The following is a 15,372-nucleotide window of genomic DNA, read 5'->3' on the forward strand; positions in this document are numbered from 1 at the left end:
TGTATACATGTATATATAGAGAGATATATATATATAGAGTGTGTGTATATATGTGTGTGTGTGTGTATATATGTATATATATGTACACACACACACACACACACACACACACACACACACTATATACACATATATATATATATATAATGAAACACAAAGTCAAAGTCAATTCAATTCTGGCTGAAATCTTCAGGGACCACCTAATCTGACTGATCTAAAAACCTTGAAAAAGTAGATGTTTTACACGGACCTAAATAGAAAGCATTAAGCACTGAATTGTCAGTAAAGAATCTGTCACAGTGATTGTTTGAAGAAGTCTCTCTCTGGACTCTGATGTGGTGACAGTCTTAATCATATTTTCGCATGTCCCTCAGGTCAACAACAACACTTATCTGTTTGGGTTGTGAAAGCGCCGTATTAAGCTTGGAACATCTCATGCAGTACACCAGTGTTTGATCTCTTCTGCTCTGATTAGCAGTTTTATAATAGATCAAGGTTCGCCGTTTCATTTAAGAGTCTAGAACACCATTTTGGTAATGTGTGTTTGTTGTTACTGTGAAGTGATGTGTCTGCTAATAGCAAATACATTGACTCATTGTGTAATCAATATTGCCGCTGGCTGAAAAAGAACTGAAATACTTACTGAGTCGAATCACTCAAGTTGTCCACTAATGGCAAGGTTCATTCACAGGTTTCTCCTGACCACATGTTGGAGTGTCCTTGAACAAGACACTGAACTCCTCGCTGGCAATGGTTCGGGTCTGCGCTGCCATTAGTGAGCGAGTGTGTGCTTCAATGGTTGAATGAGAGGCAAATTGTAAAGTGCTTTTGATAAAAGCACGAAAGAAATTCAGCCCCTACTCGAGCAAGAAAACATTGCTTGTTTAGTAAGATTAGAAGAGTTGCCTGTTTGTGCCCATCATAAATTAATCGATTGAAGGCAACAATATCGCCTGCATTTAAATATTAGAATAGTAATTATTAGTGGTGATAATATAGAGAAATCTAATTCTCGATCAGCAGGGTTGGTCTTGCCCCTCCTGCCATTCAAGCAGAATTAAAGTTCTAAAATTTTAATAGCAGTCATAAAATCTGTTTAAAATAAAATTCCTATTTTACGCTCATCTCGTTCCTTTCTATCTTGTCCTTTTGTGTCCTTCCTGTAGAGCTTCCGCCTCTTCTTTGCTCAGTCTTCACCTTCAACCATGACTCACTGACATCTATTACAAGGCGATTCACTTTCCCCGAGTCAATTTCATCAATTTCCCTTTTGTATATTTGAATGTAAGATATTGATTTACTTCTTTGAGAGACAAATACAGCAAATGAACATAACCTCAATTCTCGCTGTTATGTTCCACTTCGTCATCTCTCAGCTTTGAGCCCTCTCTCCCAGAAATGACATTTATATAGAATGGATGAGCAAATGCAAATACCTTTCAATGGAAACTTGACCAATTACATTTTCTATTAACATATTGAGGAAATGTAAATTCACGTGTCTGGCAAGGGGCAAAAATGATACTGACAGCATGTTTACTGGCAACATATTTCATTTGTTTGAGTCTTGCAATGCATTATCTATTCATCGTGAATACAGCATTATTCAGCTTTTTATGTTTTGCTCTGACAGCATTTGGTTAATGTTAGGGAAAGATAACAGTTTGTTTTGATACTGAAAAGGTCAGCAGCAACCAGGATCTTTCCCTGGTATTTCCCTGGGTGCTTTTGTTGCCTAAGCCTGTCCACTGTCTGGATGTGAACCCTGGATTCTGGTGTCACCATCACTTTGTACACCCGCCATCCCCCCTGACCACCCTCCCTGCGATTCCTGCCCACTACATAAAATGCAGTTTTTCATTCATTCAAACAACCGTTGACTGTGAAAAAACTTCCAGCCACCGATTATGTTCGTCAGCACAACATGATTATGAATGCAAATTAGTTGTGATAAAATGTAATTTCTAAGAGACAGGGTTGCAGCTTCACAGCCAAGTGACGCCGACTCGGACTATAGACACACACAAACAAACAAACAAACATATTTTAAAGATCTGTCTTTTACAAATATAAAACTACATGGCCACATTGCTAATTCCTTTTTCTTACTTCTGTTGATGTTTACTTTTACCATCGTACAGAAAAAAATCTCACTGTAGCTCAGGATCTCTCTCCATGCAAGCACAGTGAATATGTTTTGTCATTTTTTTTTTTAACAATTTTGAAATTCTAATGAAATGCTGGTATTATGAGCTGAAAAGGTTTTGGTTTTACTGTGACAGTTCCACAATGTTTGTCTGAATAAATTTTAGTCTCTCTGTCCTGCTGTCTGCATGTGCCAGCAGCAGATGCTCATGCTTTACAGCTGATACTTTTGCCTGCATCAGACCCACCCATGCACGTAGGCTACATGCATTGATTTGTGCACATTCCTGCAGAACTACCGCTCCAGTTTAAAAAGCATTTTAAAAAATACAATGCACGCAATTATTAATTTATATTATGTTAATGTGAGTAATGCATTTAGGAGAGGTTTTTTTTTTTTAGCTAACACTTTCACTCTGACATGCATGCATGTCACCCGAATGGCATCGACTTTTAATCATTCCCATCATCATCCCTCAAAGCAAGCTTGCCTCACCAGCCACGCCTTTGTCTTCATTTAATACGCTGTATTAAATCCATTGTACTGATAATGCCCTTTCTGTGGTCAATTTGATTAATGCAGCCCGAAGAAAATCAATTTTCCACCATCTTTCTCCCCTGCTTCATCCCTTCCTTGCATCTTCCCTTCTCTACCAGGCTATCTGTGAGGTTGTCATGGTGGTGGCTCCGATATAATGATTTCAGACTGGTTTAAAACTGTGCTGCATGAGTGATGGCATGGATTACTACATGTACGAGACTCACTGGTATGAAAACTTGATCTTCCTTGGGAGTGACAGGCAAGATCTCAGTATCTCCTGTGCCACCACAGCAAATGTGTCTGCAGTGGTACTCTTTGTGGGATAGATTCCTCTGAAAGCGGCAACAAACTACTTTGCAAAAATGTCATGTGACCACCATGATACTCTTTTACATTTTCCATCATGAGCTAAGAGCCAAATGAACACCACCATGGAATGACAGTCGGCAGTGTTTATGCATGTGGCAGATGTTGATGGAACAGATGTTCCTACACAGCTGCATGAGGCATATTTTTGCATACACAAATACAGCTTTTTCTGCATGTGCAAATGCATATATTCCTTCTGTTTTTCCAGTATAGATTGCTGGCAAAGATATTATACCATCGGGGCCTTGGAAAGATGTGAGATTGATGGGAGCATCTGGAAATCTCTCCTTGGGGAGTGATAGGTGGCATCTACCCTTTATTAGCTGGATTTTTTGACAACTATACAGCACTAGCCTCCAGGCTAACATTGACAGGTAGCACATTGTTTGCTCAAGCAACTCTGCTTTCATTTCATATTTATTAATCTGCATTAAAGCAACAGAAAATAAAGAGAGTTTTTAAATTTAACTTCAACTGAAAAGTAAACTCTTCAAGCCCTGAGGCGTGAAAGACAATTGGATTATGCCCTGGGTCAGTGAGTGGTGTCGGCAGGCCAGCTGGTCCTTATTACCTTTGGGTTTAACCCCTTTCCAATGCATCATTAAGATTGACTGTGTGTCCTGGCCTCTAAATTGAGGTTATTGGTCTTAATCCACTGCGCTGATAAACTCCTAATAGCCTACACTGTGTGGACATGCAGCGTGTCTCGCTGAAGGCCTCAAAAGACCTCATTTATATTTATGACAACCTCAACTCTCCATTCCTGATTAATCTACTTAATAGTAGGATGCACATCCATAAATCTCCTCCTGCCTTCTGTGAAGAGCAGTAAGAGAACCAGTGGTGTGAAAAGAATGTCAACTCTGAGATTTTGGGAAAAAAAAAAAAAAAAACCTGCAAAGAAACTGCAATCCTAAATCTTTGCATGTGTCCCAGAGCCAAAAACTCACAGCGGTGCAGCAGATGGCGAACAGACGCCAACAGCTGTACATATGCATACAGCATGTCCTAAGAAGATTGGTTTAAGTCATAAGCAAGCTATTGAAGTGCTGACGATTATGATCCTCTTTTTCTCTGGAGAGGACAGAGAAAGGGGGCCTGAGACACATACTGAGTCACAGATTAGCTAGTCAGCAGAGAGAAGGTGCCGCTTAATTCCATCTGAGAAATTCTAAGTTTTCCTCATCTGTGTTGAGAGCTGCAGTTTTCGTGGGAAAAGCATCAGAGCTTTAACATGTCAGTGACAGCACGATTTACCAGGGAAACGGGTATCACAGAGCTATGATTTGTTTAATGCTGAGGTCTTTTCGTTTCTTATTTTTACAGGTTCAGGATGTTGGGCCGCTCTGTTAAGTTTCACAGCCTCTGATTATGTAGCTGCATGCCTTTCTCTGGAAGTGTCTGATTGGATGCATCCTCACTCTGTCCGTATTTTACCCTACTCACATTTCTTGTGATGACAAGCAAGACTATGTCCTTGAATACCCCTGAGAGTCCCTCCTATCACCTTCACTTATCGTTATCTCCCCTCAACCCTACTTAAGCAGATGGCCACAGATGGGAAAATAGAGCCCCATGAACCTGGTGGCATCTGTTTTGGGTCATGCTCTCCATAACTCTCCCACATGAATACCTATATAGCACACACACACACATACAGAGTGCTTCCTTCTTATGGGCTGGTCACTAAAGAGCATGAAAGGTCTCTCTTGATATAATACAGAGCACAGTGTGACATTCTCGAAAGGGCAGTCATATAGGGTACACATTTATTGAACATCAGGTGGCTATATGTGAGAAAGTAAGTTAATCATAGCTTATACAGCTGCAATAACTCACACGTCACTCAGAATTGTATTTTACATTTACATAATGTAAGTGACATACAATCAATTTGAGCACCAATGGGTTAATTTAGTATCCTTTACACACACATTATTAGTTTTGAGGAGACATATAGAGATCTATTTCTGGTATGAAAAGAGCTGTACTAAAACAGTAAAATACACTGAGTTGCATCCAATAGATCTACCCAACAAGTACCAGTATTCAGTGACAATTTAATTCTCACTGCTATGATAAGAAATACTGTTTCTCATTCAGGAATAAGGCTGAGAATTCAACAACTTGTCAACTGCTGTTCTGTGTGCTCATGTGACAACCAGGTGAAATGAGGAATAGCAGCCCTGGTCAGCACAGCTCCCATCCACGGCATAGCAGGCGCCATCTATTTCTAAGCGACAGATCATTACAGCTCTGATGGTGGACAGATGGTGATGAATTGGCACTGAAACTGGTGCTGGACAATTTTGGAAGCAGTCAATTGCACAAACTGCTATATCACTTCTTTTCCATGATGTAGTCATCATGTGAGTGCCAGATCCAGACAGAAACTTCACCCACTCCCCTGTGACACCAGAGATGGGTGACACCACAGGGACAATCCTGCGGCTCGGTGCTTCATGCACAAGCACAAGTTTGTTCTGATAGAAACAATCACAACTGACAAGACACTGACTAATATCCAGCATATGGCAACCTAATCAAATCAAACAAACTGCAAGCCACAATTAGTACAATAAAGACACAACAAGACCTGACTTCTGGGCGTCTCATCAAGCAATAGGAAAAAGCCCCAGAAGCTCCAGGGAAGTGATGCTCCCTCAACTACTAATAAAAACAAGCGAGATACTGTAGAAGTGCTTTAACCAATGCTGTCATCTAGTGGTCTAAATGTGTACAGGATGGGTATTCTTCCGCTGCTGTGCCATGTAAATTGAAAAAGGCAGGGTGCCTCTGTGTAGTTCTTCTGTTGAATTGGAAAGACTTCAAACTTAGTGTCTTGTCTCCCTATATTTTTGCTTCTGATTGAGGCTCTCACTGCCACCCCCTTCTGGTCAATATTTTCTTGAAGTATTCTTTAAAATGCCCTCTAGGAAAGATATTGAAAATGGAAATGGAAACATTTCAGGAAAAGTTATATATCAGAACACCAGCCCAATATGTTAATTAAAAGTAAAAAATGTGTGTTGGGGGTTCTTTTAAAGTGCCTTAAAAACGTATGAATACCATAAGATTCTGATGTTCTGAGTGTTTGCACAACTTCACTCTCCTGATAGTGTAATTGACAAAGGGCTTTTTACTTTTTCCAACAATCAGGTGTCCAAAGACAGATAGGGACTATGGTCTCAATACATGCCATATACTTTGACAAATTAACATAAATGTAGCATTAACAGTGAACAGAAACCTTTGAGTTCCAAATATTTTTATCATGTCAGATTTTAATAAGTTTTAAGTGTGTACTGGTGATGTTTTCTTGTTTCTATCACCATTTCTATCTCCTTTAAAAATTACCAAATGTCACTGAGGACAAAAAAATGCTAAGAGACAAAAGGTCAAACTGATATATTTCACTAAACATGACCCACCAGGCTCAGCAGTTAATTGCTGTGTTGCAGAGTGACCCGTAACCCTTAATAAGAACCACACTATACTTATACTGTACTCACGCTGCAATCTCAGGCTTAAACATAGCTCACCCAGCATCAAACCCAGTAATTTGCATCTACATCATCAACCTCAACAACAGAAGGTAATTTGATTGAACTGCCTGGCTTAAAACACCATGTTAGATTTCTTTTTTAGAAATGGCTTCTATACCACCAGTCTCACTAATTGGATAGCTGACCTTTCTCTGCTTTGAAATTGCCTACTCATCAGTTTGGAAGCCACATTGTCACAACACTCATAGGCTGAAAGGATAGCTGAACCCTGCTGACTTGGGTACACAAAGGAAAACACCCATATGTGTAATGTTCAAGACACCAGTTGCATCACAACATGTGACAGTTAAGCATGAAATCTGGTTGATGAATCTGGTGAAGTGACATGCTGCTGAAGACACTGGAAAGGTTTCTGGTGTTCATTCATTGACCATAATGAAAAATAAATCAAAAAGTAACCTCTGCTGTAATGGCTTTTCTTATTGTTTGATATTTCAGAAAACATTAAAACACATTTTGAACACGAGGAATCGAATTCAACATCACAGTCACCAAATAAATCTTTGTTCAGGAAACTGGTTTGAGACAGCTGGCAAACATGTTTTCAGTGGCCAGGAGAGGTCACTCTTCACTCTAAATATTTAACAAACTCACTCTAAGTAAGCAAATGACAAGTGATACGTCGTCGTCAAGTGATGAAGGACAACACCAAGAAGTGGGGAAAAGTTGTAACAGAAGCAACAGTGAAAAAATATCTACGCCAGTTAGGCACAGCCTGTCAAGTCAACTCAAGTCTTTGAGTCATGTCACACTAACTACAAATCCCATGTTCTAACAGATACGGACGCCCACCTAGCTTCTATGAATTTTGTAACTTCTGTCCAATCGTTGTTTCGATATTTATGAGGATGTACTAACCAAGAGCTGTCATTGGTTTCTATGTGGTTTCCAGGAAGTGAACGCCACAATTCTAACCACCTCCCACATGTGAGCCCCATCGATAGCACCACGCGCAGCGTGTGGAGGAGAGAGAGAAACCGGTCTCGAAGGCAACGTCATTCCTCGGACCACCGACTCGACGTAGAGCAGCGGACAGACAGCGGAGCGGAGCGGCGTTGTCCGAGGCAGGTACCGTACCGGCTCCATTTATGCCGACATATACCTGAAGTCTGAAAAGCTGACAGTTGGTTTCCAGTAGAACAGAGAAAAAGTAGGTCGTATTAGATAAGAACAGGGTGGACGCTAGGGCCTGGCAGACTGTAGGCCTGTTATTCTCCGCGCACTGTACTGGCACAGACATCCCGGGTAAGGTCTTTCTATCACGGTCAGTCCAGCTGCCAGTAACGTAACTGGTCAGGTGCCTTAACGGACACCGCGCCACTAGTTTGGAGAGGTACCTAATTCAGATAATTAGGACCAGTATTTTGTTAGTCTAATAAGACTGTAAGTATTGGGCAATCTGGTTACTGGTCGGTTCACCGCATATGCCTTTCTTTTCTTTTTCCACGTCTTTTCAGGTGCTGAAGCGATTACAGCAGAAAGATGGCGGACGACCCCAGCGCGGCGGACAGGAACGTGGAGATATGGAAAATCAAGAAGCTGATCAAAAGTTTGGAAGCTGCCCGTGGGTAAGGAATCGATTTGAGGTGTATTTTGAAGCAGCGGCAGGGTCAACCAAACTAGTGCGTATTGCCTCGAGGGATGGGGTGACTGTTGACCGCCGCAACAGCTGGAGATCGGATAAGTAGGGCCGAATTTGGGAGTGGTTAGCTTAGCATAGCTAACTTAGCTTACCGTTGGTTTTGCTGCTAGCTTGCTAATGCTAAGCACAAACTGCGTTGGCATTTGGTGTGTCTGAAGGTTTGAAGCATTGTATTAATTTGGAGGAATATGTGTTTTGACTTTGTCAACGTATGTGTTCTGGGAGTCATTGCGCAGCATGTTGTCCCACAAGGGGTATAAGGCTAATAACGGTAATGTTAGCTGTGATGCTAAGGAGACTCGGTAATAGACGTCATCTCTGGATAGAGGCCGCCATGGGTGTCTTTATCAAGACAGCACGTTGATGAAGAAGGAAGGCCGGCTAGCTTACAGTTTGACTTCCATATGCCCCGTTGGACTAATTACACAACTTTTAAAATGCCGTTTTCCTGACCTTCGGACATGTGGATTATTTCATATAGCCTCTTTATTCGCCAAGAGTACACCAAGTCAGTTGCCTCATGGCAGCCGAGCAGGTCGGTGCTAACGTGCAGTACGTTAAAGCTTCACCGGCTTCAAAATGATCAATTGAAAATAAATCATCAGTTGTTTACCCATACAGGTACTACGGCCTCCTTGAATTATCAAACACGACATACTAAATGTGGGTGTTGCTACACTGGTTTCAAGCTCGCTCTGCGACAGCTTGTCGTTTAGTGCTGCGCAGAATTTGCTGTCCTGGCTCCACCGCCTGCCATGTCACACACAGTTGACCATTTGCCCTACATTCATCCAGCTGCTGCTACCTGTCCGTGTGTGGACTCGTGCAAGCGTGTGTGCAGTGTCAGCCTGTACTGGTATGCTTTGTCTCTTGATACTTAGTGAATGAACAGGCAGTATGAAGCAGTGGAACTGAAACTCAGTTCTCGGCTCAAGGGCAGAGATTGCATACAGTGTAACTGAAAGACCACCTTATTTGTCCCTCAGTCTCTCACACCTTTGTCAAGGTGATATTTCGCAAGGGAAGTTTGTGTGTTTACAAAATGAGATGAGGGTAAGAGGTGGGGTTACCTTTAAGATAATTAAATGAACAGGTTCAAAGTCACCCTCCTGAGTGGTCAAAGTTGAGTAGTTAGTCTGGATAACCCCTGCCATGTCAGTGTCATTTTGACACAGATATGAATTCTGTTGCTGTGTCTAGCCTGTTGCACTCTAGTAGTGGTGAAGCACTAATATTTATAGTGCGTTGTTAGACACCATATTCCATAGCATCTTCTGTGTATGTATACCTAAGTGTTTCTCTAAATCCTGACATTAAATCCTTTTTTTTCTGTTTAGTAATGGAACCAGTATGATCTCACTGATCATCCCTCCCAAGGACCAGATCTCCAGAGTGGCCAAGATGTTGGCTGATGAATTTGGAACTGCTTCCAACATCAAGAGTCGAGTCAACAGGCTCTCTGTACTCGGGGCCATCACCTCTGTACAGCAAAGACTAAAACTCTACAACAAGGGTATGTGTTGTCAATAACATCCTTACATGCTTTTGAGTAGAACAGAGTTAATTTTTAACACAATGTTTATGTAAAAATTACCCTCATATTCCCAGTAAAGGCCAGATAGAGAGTTAGATTTAGTGTTTAATTGACATTTAATCAGATGTTACTCATGCAAAGATGACAAATAATCATCAGCAAGAGAAGGCTGCATCTCATTTTTGTGCTTGTGGACAGTTAAGTGCAGCTTTATCAACATGAACAAGTTTTCAGTTACAGTTGGTCTAGGTTGAACTAGAAGTTATACAAATGTACCTACGCCTGTCAGCTTGTAACCAGTTAGTAAATAAGAGAACAATATTTAAGTGGTAGTAGATGAGGTGTTTATAGCATTAAACTTGGAAGGTTGGCAGCTATAAGCATGGGAGAATGGTGTGTATTACCCATTATTATAATCAAAGTGTGTACAAAATATCATTCATCATGATAGAAGAATATTCCTTTGATATTTTGTCACTGAATGTTTTGGCCTCTCAGAGCCTAGACAGCAACATGAGTGGTGTCTAGGGTTACTACAGTGGAAAATACCTCAGACAAATATCAAGATACACCAGAGTGTATCTTCAAAGTGTAAATTGTGTATGCATCTGTACAAAAACCTGATATTTGTCTAATCTGTTGGCCTCTGACTTTTTTTCTCTTGCCAGTGCCACCCAATGGTTTGGTCGTGTACTGTGGCACTATTGTGACAGAGGAAGGCAAGGAGAAGAAAGTCAATATCGACTTCGAGCCTTTTAAGCCAATCAACACCTCCCTGTACCTCTGCGACAACAAGTTCCATACCGAGGTAAGAGCTTTCTCTTGGTTTCTGTGTCTGCATATGATCTTTATCTGTGTCTTCATATTTCTATAAGTTTACATATAACGTTTTCTGGCATGTTCTCATCATCCCTCACTCCTCCCTAACCCAGGCATTGACAGCCCTGCTCTCTGATGACAGTAAGTTTGGCTTTATTGTGATCGACGGTAGTGGGGCACTGTTTGGCACACTGCAGGGAAACACCAGGGAGGTGCTACACAAGTTCACTGTGGACCTACCCAAGAAGCACGGTACTGACCCACAATATTAACTCAATGCTGAACTTTTGATATTTTCCACTGCACAGCATGGACCTTTAGAGAATTGATCAAATATAATGTTTGTTTTTTTTTAGTTTATCAAACATTGTCAAGACTGTGTTACTTATCTTTATTTTTCTTTTAGGCAGAGGAGGGCAGTCTGCTCTGCGTTTTGCCCGTCTGAGAATGGAGAAGAGACACAACTATGTGAGAAAAGTGGCTGAGACGGCTGTCCAGCTTTTTGTCTCCAACGACAAAGTTAACGTAGCGGGAATGGTCTTGGCTGGCTCTGCCGACTTCAAGACTGAGCTCAGCCAGTCTGATATGTTCGACCCAGTAAGTTTCCATCCATGTGTGCTCAAATAAGAAGCTGTTAAAATTATTCACTGTGTAATATATCAGCAATGAACTGATGTGAATGACTTTTGATAAATTTAGAACCTAGACTACTAGTTGGTTTAACTTGGTGACGCTCTTGTATTTCACTTGCTGTTGTAGCAATTTATTGAAAGGCTAATACGCCTTTTAAACCCTTTAAATACTCCATACAGTCATACCATAATGATGAGTACCTTCCTCAACCCTCTTTTAAAACCATTGTGCCATTTAGTACAATTTAATTACAATTGGTAACAACAAGAAACAACAGAAACAACAAGCGTGTTTGTAAATAATCTCCATGTCCCAGACTTTATTGTGAGCTTATGTTGGCAGTTCTGTGGTTGCACTAACACTTGAGCGATGGTAGTTTCAACGCTGGCACCTTTTAAGTCAACTTTGCACAGGTATCCTGCCACAGCTCTAGTAGGATCAAAACCATTTCTGTTCATATCCTTTACCATTTTCCCATGTTAGGGACTTAACATACCAGTGAGAGAAAGGAAAATACCAATACTTATTTCTCAAGCTGCTGGTTTTGGAGGAAAAAAGTAAAATGACTATTCATATAATGTATGCTTCTAATTATATCACTGAATGCCGGTGGATGTCTGTATAGTGTGTTTAACTAATATGTGTCTTTGTTTTCTACAGAGGTTACAGGCCAAGGTTTTGAAGCTGGTGGACATCTCGTATGGAGGAGAGAATGGTTTCAACCAGGCTATAGAGCTGTCAGCAGAGGTTCTTTCTAATGTCAAGTTTATCCAGGAGAAGAAACTCATAGGTGAGTCCCGCTGTTGAGACATTGGAACAACATACAAAAGTTTTTGTTGCAATAGAGATTTTCCTAATGGTTATCTCTGTAGGGCGGTACTTCGATGAGATCAGTCAGGACACGGGGAAGTACTGTTTTGGTGTGGACGACACACTCAAAGCCCTGGAGATGGGAGCAGTTGAGATCCTCATAGTCTACGAGAACTTAGACACCATGCGCTACATTCTACGTGTGCATGGGGCAGAGAGCAACGGAGCAGAGAACGGTACACAAATTACAAATATCACATCTACCATTGTTGAGAAACAAGTCAATAAATAAAATTTTAGGACATTATGCTCTAATCTTCATGTCTCCTTGTGATTTTTAGATGAAAAGACTTTGTACTTAACGCCAGAGCAGGAGAAAGACAAGTCTCACTTCACAGACAAGGAGGTGAGCACTGCAAAGAAAGGACGGATTCCTGTGATTTAAGATAGAGCTGTTACCCATGATGCCATGTGTTCCTGACTCTGATTGTGTCTCTAGACGGGGCAGGAACATGAGCTGATCGAGAGCATGCCACTTCTGGAGTGGTTTGCCAACAACTACAAGAAATTTGGAGCCACGCTGGAGATAGTCACAGACAAGAGCCAGGAGGGGTCCCAGTTCGTCAAGGGCTTTGGAGGCATTGGGGGTAAGCACACTGTTGTTTACGGCAGGGTTTGTGACAATGGAATCGTGCATTTGTACATCAGGGTAGGAACATTGGTGGGTATGTGTAGCTCAGCAGTTATTTCATTCATAAAGGTGTTTCTATGGCTCAGCGAATAGATTTACTGTTCTTCAACTAGAGAGGTTCAAGTCTCTATGTATCCACCGTGCTGAAGTGTCCATTGGAAATATATGAAGGGTTCCTCAGAAAGGCTTTCCTTTTTCCTTCCCCACTCCCTTAATCATTTGCAACCTGGAATAGTGTACAAATCAAAATAAACCACATGAAAGTGTTGTCACATTAAAAACAGGAGTGTCTTGTCAGGAAATATGTTGTTTGCCATACCGCAGGCCAAATATAAGCTGCTCTGCCTAAATTCATTTTATGCTGAGATCAGCAACGATTAAGACATTGAAAGCTAAGGCGATATGATTGCAAGAATGTCACAGTCTAATAATAATCATCAGCTTAAGTCCATGAACAGAAGACTATAACCTATGCAGGGTATTTATGACTAATTCTCCTTAAATGGTGCCATTTCAGAGTTTTAGGAACAAACTCTAATTTACACATAACCTTGGCTGCATCAAAGTCATGTAATGTGATGTTGATGAAGTAGCAAAAACAGACTTTCCAGTTCTCTTCTATTTTTTCCTTGATTCACCTTCCTCCTGGCTTTTGGCCACCCTTTGAGTTTTTTTTAATGAAGCGAATTCAGTAAAGTTTCACAATATCCTTCCTTTCCAAGTGTTTGAATGTTACCTCAAATGTCAATCTTAGGAGTGTGTGTGTGTGTGTGTGTGTGTGTGTGTGTGTGTGTGTGTGTGTGTGTGTGTGTGTGTGTGTGTGTGTGTATGAGTCATCTTGCCAACCTCTCATTATCATAACTTTGAACATTAGTGGCATGATCAATCTAAGTATTCAAAATCTATTTAATATTGTTTCCTGGTAAGACCTCTCAGTCTGATGTGCTCTTCTCCACTTGACATTAGTCGGATGGACTAATCATGCAAAAGATTTAAATCCTTTTTAAAACCTTTTTTGAATAAACAAAAAAAAGAAGTTCCCTTTACATTCCCTCTTCAACCTGAAAGTAATTTTGTTTTTTTAATTTAGTAAGCAGCACTTTAAAAAAGGAGAATATCCGGAATTCATGCTTTTTACTACAAATGCTCCCACCCCCATAGCTAATGGGGATTAACTTATCCTAATACAAATTCTTCGTTTAACGCTGCCACGATGAAACCAAACATGACAAAAGCTGGCCGGCCATCGCATTGCCCTTGTTAATCTACCATCTTTGTGTTTCTCAGGTATCTTGCGGTACAGGGTGGATTTCCAGGGCATGGAGTACCAAGGAGAGGACGATGAGTTCTTTGATTTGGATGACTACTAGGTAGTCGGGGACTGATATTGGGAGAAAAAAGAAAAGCAGAGGAATGAATGAAGAAATAAGGAAAGAAAAATGCCACCTCTCTTGCAGCAAGTGAGAGGTGCAACCATGTTGACCATATATATGACAGACACACCTTCCAATTTACCTGTCGCATACACAAACTTGCACATACATTTCATCTCTACACAAGACAAAGTACATTACACAGGCTGAAGAGGAGTGAGATTTTCTTTCATCCAGAGAGGGAGAAAGCCCTTCCTGAATAAATCCCTGCCTTAGAGTGCTGGTTCCTTCCCCTAGTTGGATTGGACTCGACTCATTTTTGTTCTTTTTTTTTTTTGTTTGTTTGTTTTTTTTTTTCTCCTCCCCTCCATTTTGAATGAACACAACAGCAAGTTCCCAGATTCCTCGCTGCCCCTAATCCAGTCTGAAGATGAACTTTGGACACTTCACATATAGAAAATATATTTTCCTTTCTTGCCTCATCATGTCCCTACCCTCTCTCTCTCTTCTCCTTCAAAGCTTTCTCTCTCTTCGTTTTTCATTTCATTTTTTTACTGGTAACTGCTGCTGTTGTATTTTATGAGAGTGGGGGATTTTTTTTACCTGGGTTTCTGTAGAGAAAGGGGGACAAAGTATTAAATTTGAACTGCTGAAAACCATTGATACCTCCTCATCTGCTGTGGTCTCAGTCCTGTGCTGTGTCTGTCCGGTTCTGGAAAGGCTGACCTTTTTTTCTGCTTTCCTGTCTTTAAATGAATATATTGTGATAAGCCATGTGTGAGTGATAAGTGTGCATGACTGCTTATAGTTGATTCAGTTGTCTCCTTGGTTTATCGGGACCCACTGCTTCATGTTGAAATTGAATTTTACATTTCAGAAAGCAAAGGTAGCAGATGTCTTGGATATAGGTATTCTTTAGTGCCCCCTTGATATAAGACATTTTCAGGCAAAATTTAATTTTCAGATTTTCAAGAATATGAATCCCAAATAGAAGATTCCACCTACAACATATGTGATTGTGTTTGTAAATTAATCTGTGACAACTTTATGTGATCAGTATTTTTGCTTGCCTCTATTAGGAAAATAAGACAAAGAATAGGAGTTTTCATTCATAACACTGTGGATAAATGATGAGGACAGAACTACCTGAGAAACGGTGTCTTGTTGAAGACACCACACATAGATCTGTTCTTTCTTAAAAAAAGATAAGTAAGTAAAACTCCATTAAGGCACTTGCTTTGATGAATCC

The 15,372-nt window shown here is 40.7% G+C and overlaps 1 protein-coding gene across 3 annotated transcripts; it reads left to right on the forward strand.

Annotated features, from left to right (window-relative positions):
- The first annotated feature begins 7,548 nt into the window (after nt 1-7,548).
- etf1a (eukaryotic translation termination factor 1a) lies at nt 7,549-14,784 on the forward strand. Of its 3 annotated transcripts, none has more exons than XM_070962898.1 (11): nt 7,549-7,689; nt 8,079-8,189; nt 9,601-9,776; nt 10,466-10,605; nt 10,730-10,868; nt 11,023-11,213; nt 11,910-12,039; nt 12,122-12,295; nt 12,401-12,465; nt 12,559-12,706; nt 14,038-14,784. In XM_070962898.1, exons 2-11 carry the CDS (start codon nt 8,104-8,106, stop codon nt 14,118-14,120), a joined length of 1,332 nt encoding a protein of 443 aa, XP_070818999.1. In that variant the 5' UTR covers nt 7,549-7,689; nt 8,079-8,103; the 3' UTR covers nt 14,121-14,784. The 3 variants fall into 3 exon arrangements, with proteins under 3 accessions (XP_070818999.1, XP_070819001.1, XP_070819000.1); XM_070962900.1 differs by having other exon boundaries at nt 7,592-7,685; XM_070962899.1 differs by lacking the exon at nt 7,549-7,689 and adding an exon at nt 7,827-7,954.
- The last annotated feature ends 588 nt before the right edge of the window (nt 14,785-15,372 follow it).

Source organism: Chaetodon trifascialis, chromosome 5, assembly GCF_039877785.1.
Source record: "Chaetodon trifascialis isolate fChaTrf1 chromosome 5, fChaTrf1.hap1, whole genome shotgun sequence".
In the NCBI taxonomy this organism is placed as follows: Eukaryota; Metazoa; Chordata; class Actinopteri; order Chaetodontiformes; family Chaetodontidae; genus Chaetodon; species Chaetodon trifascialis.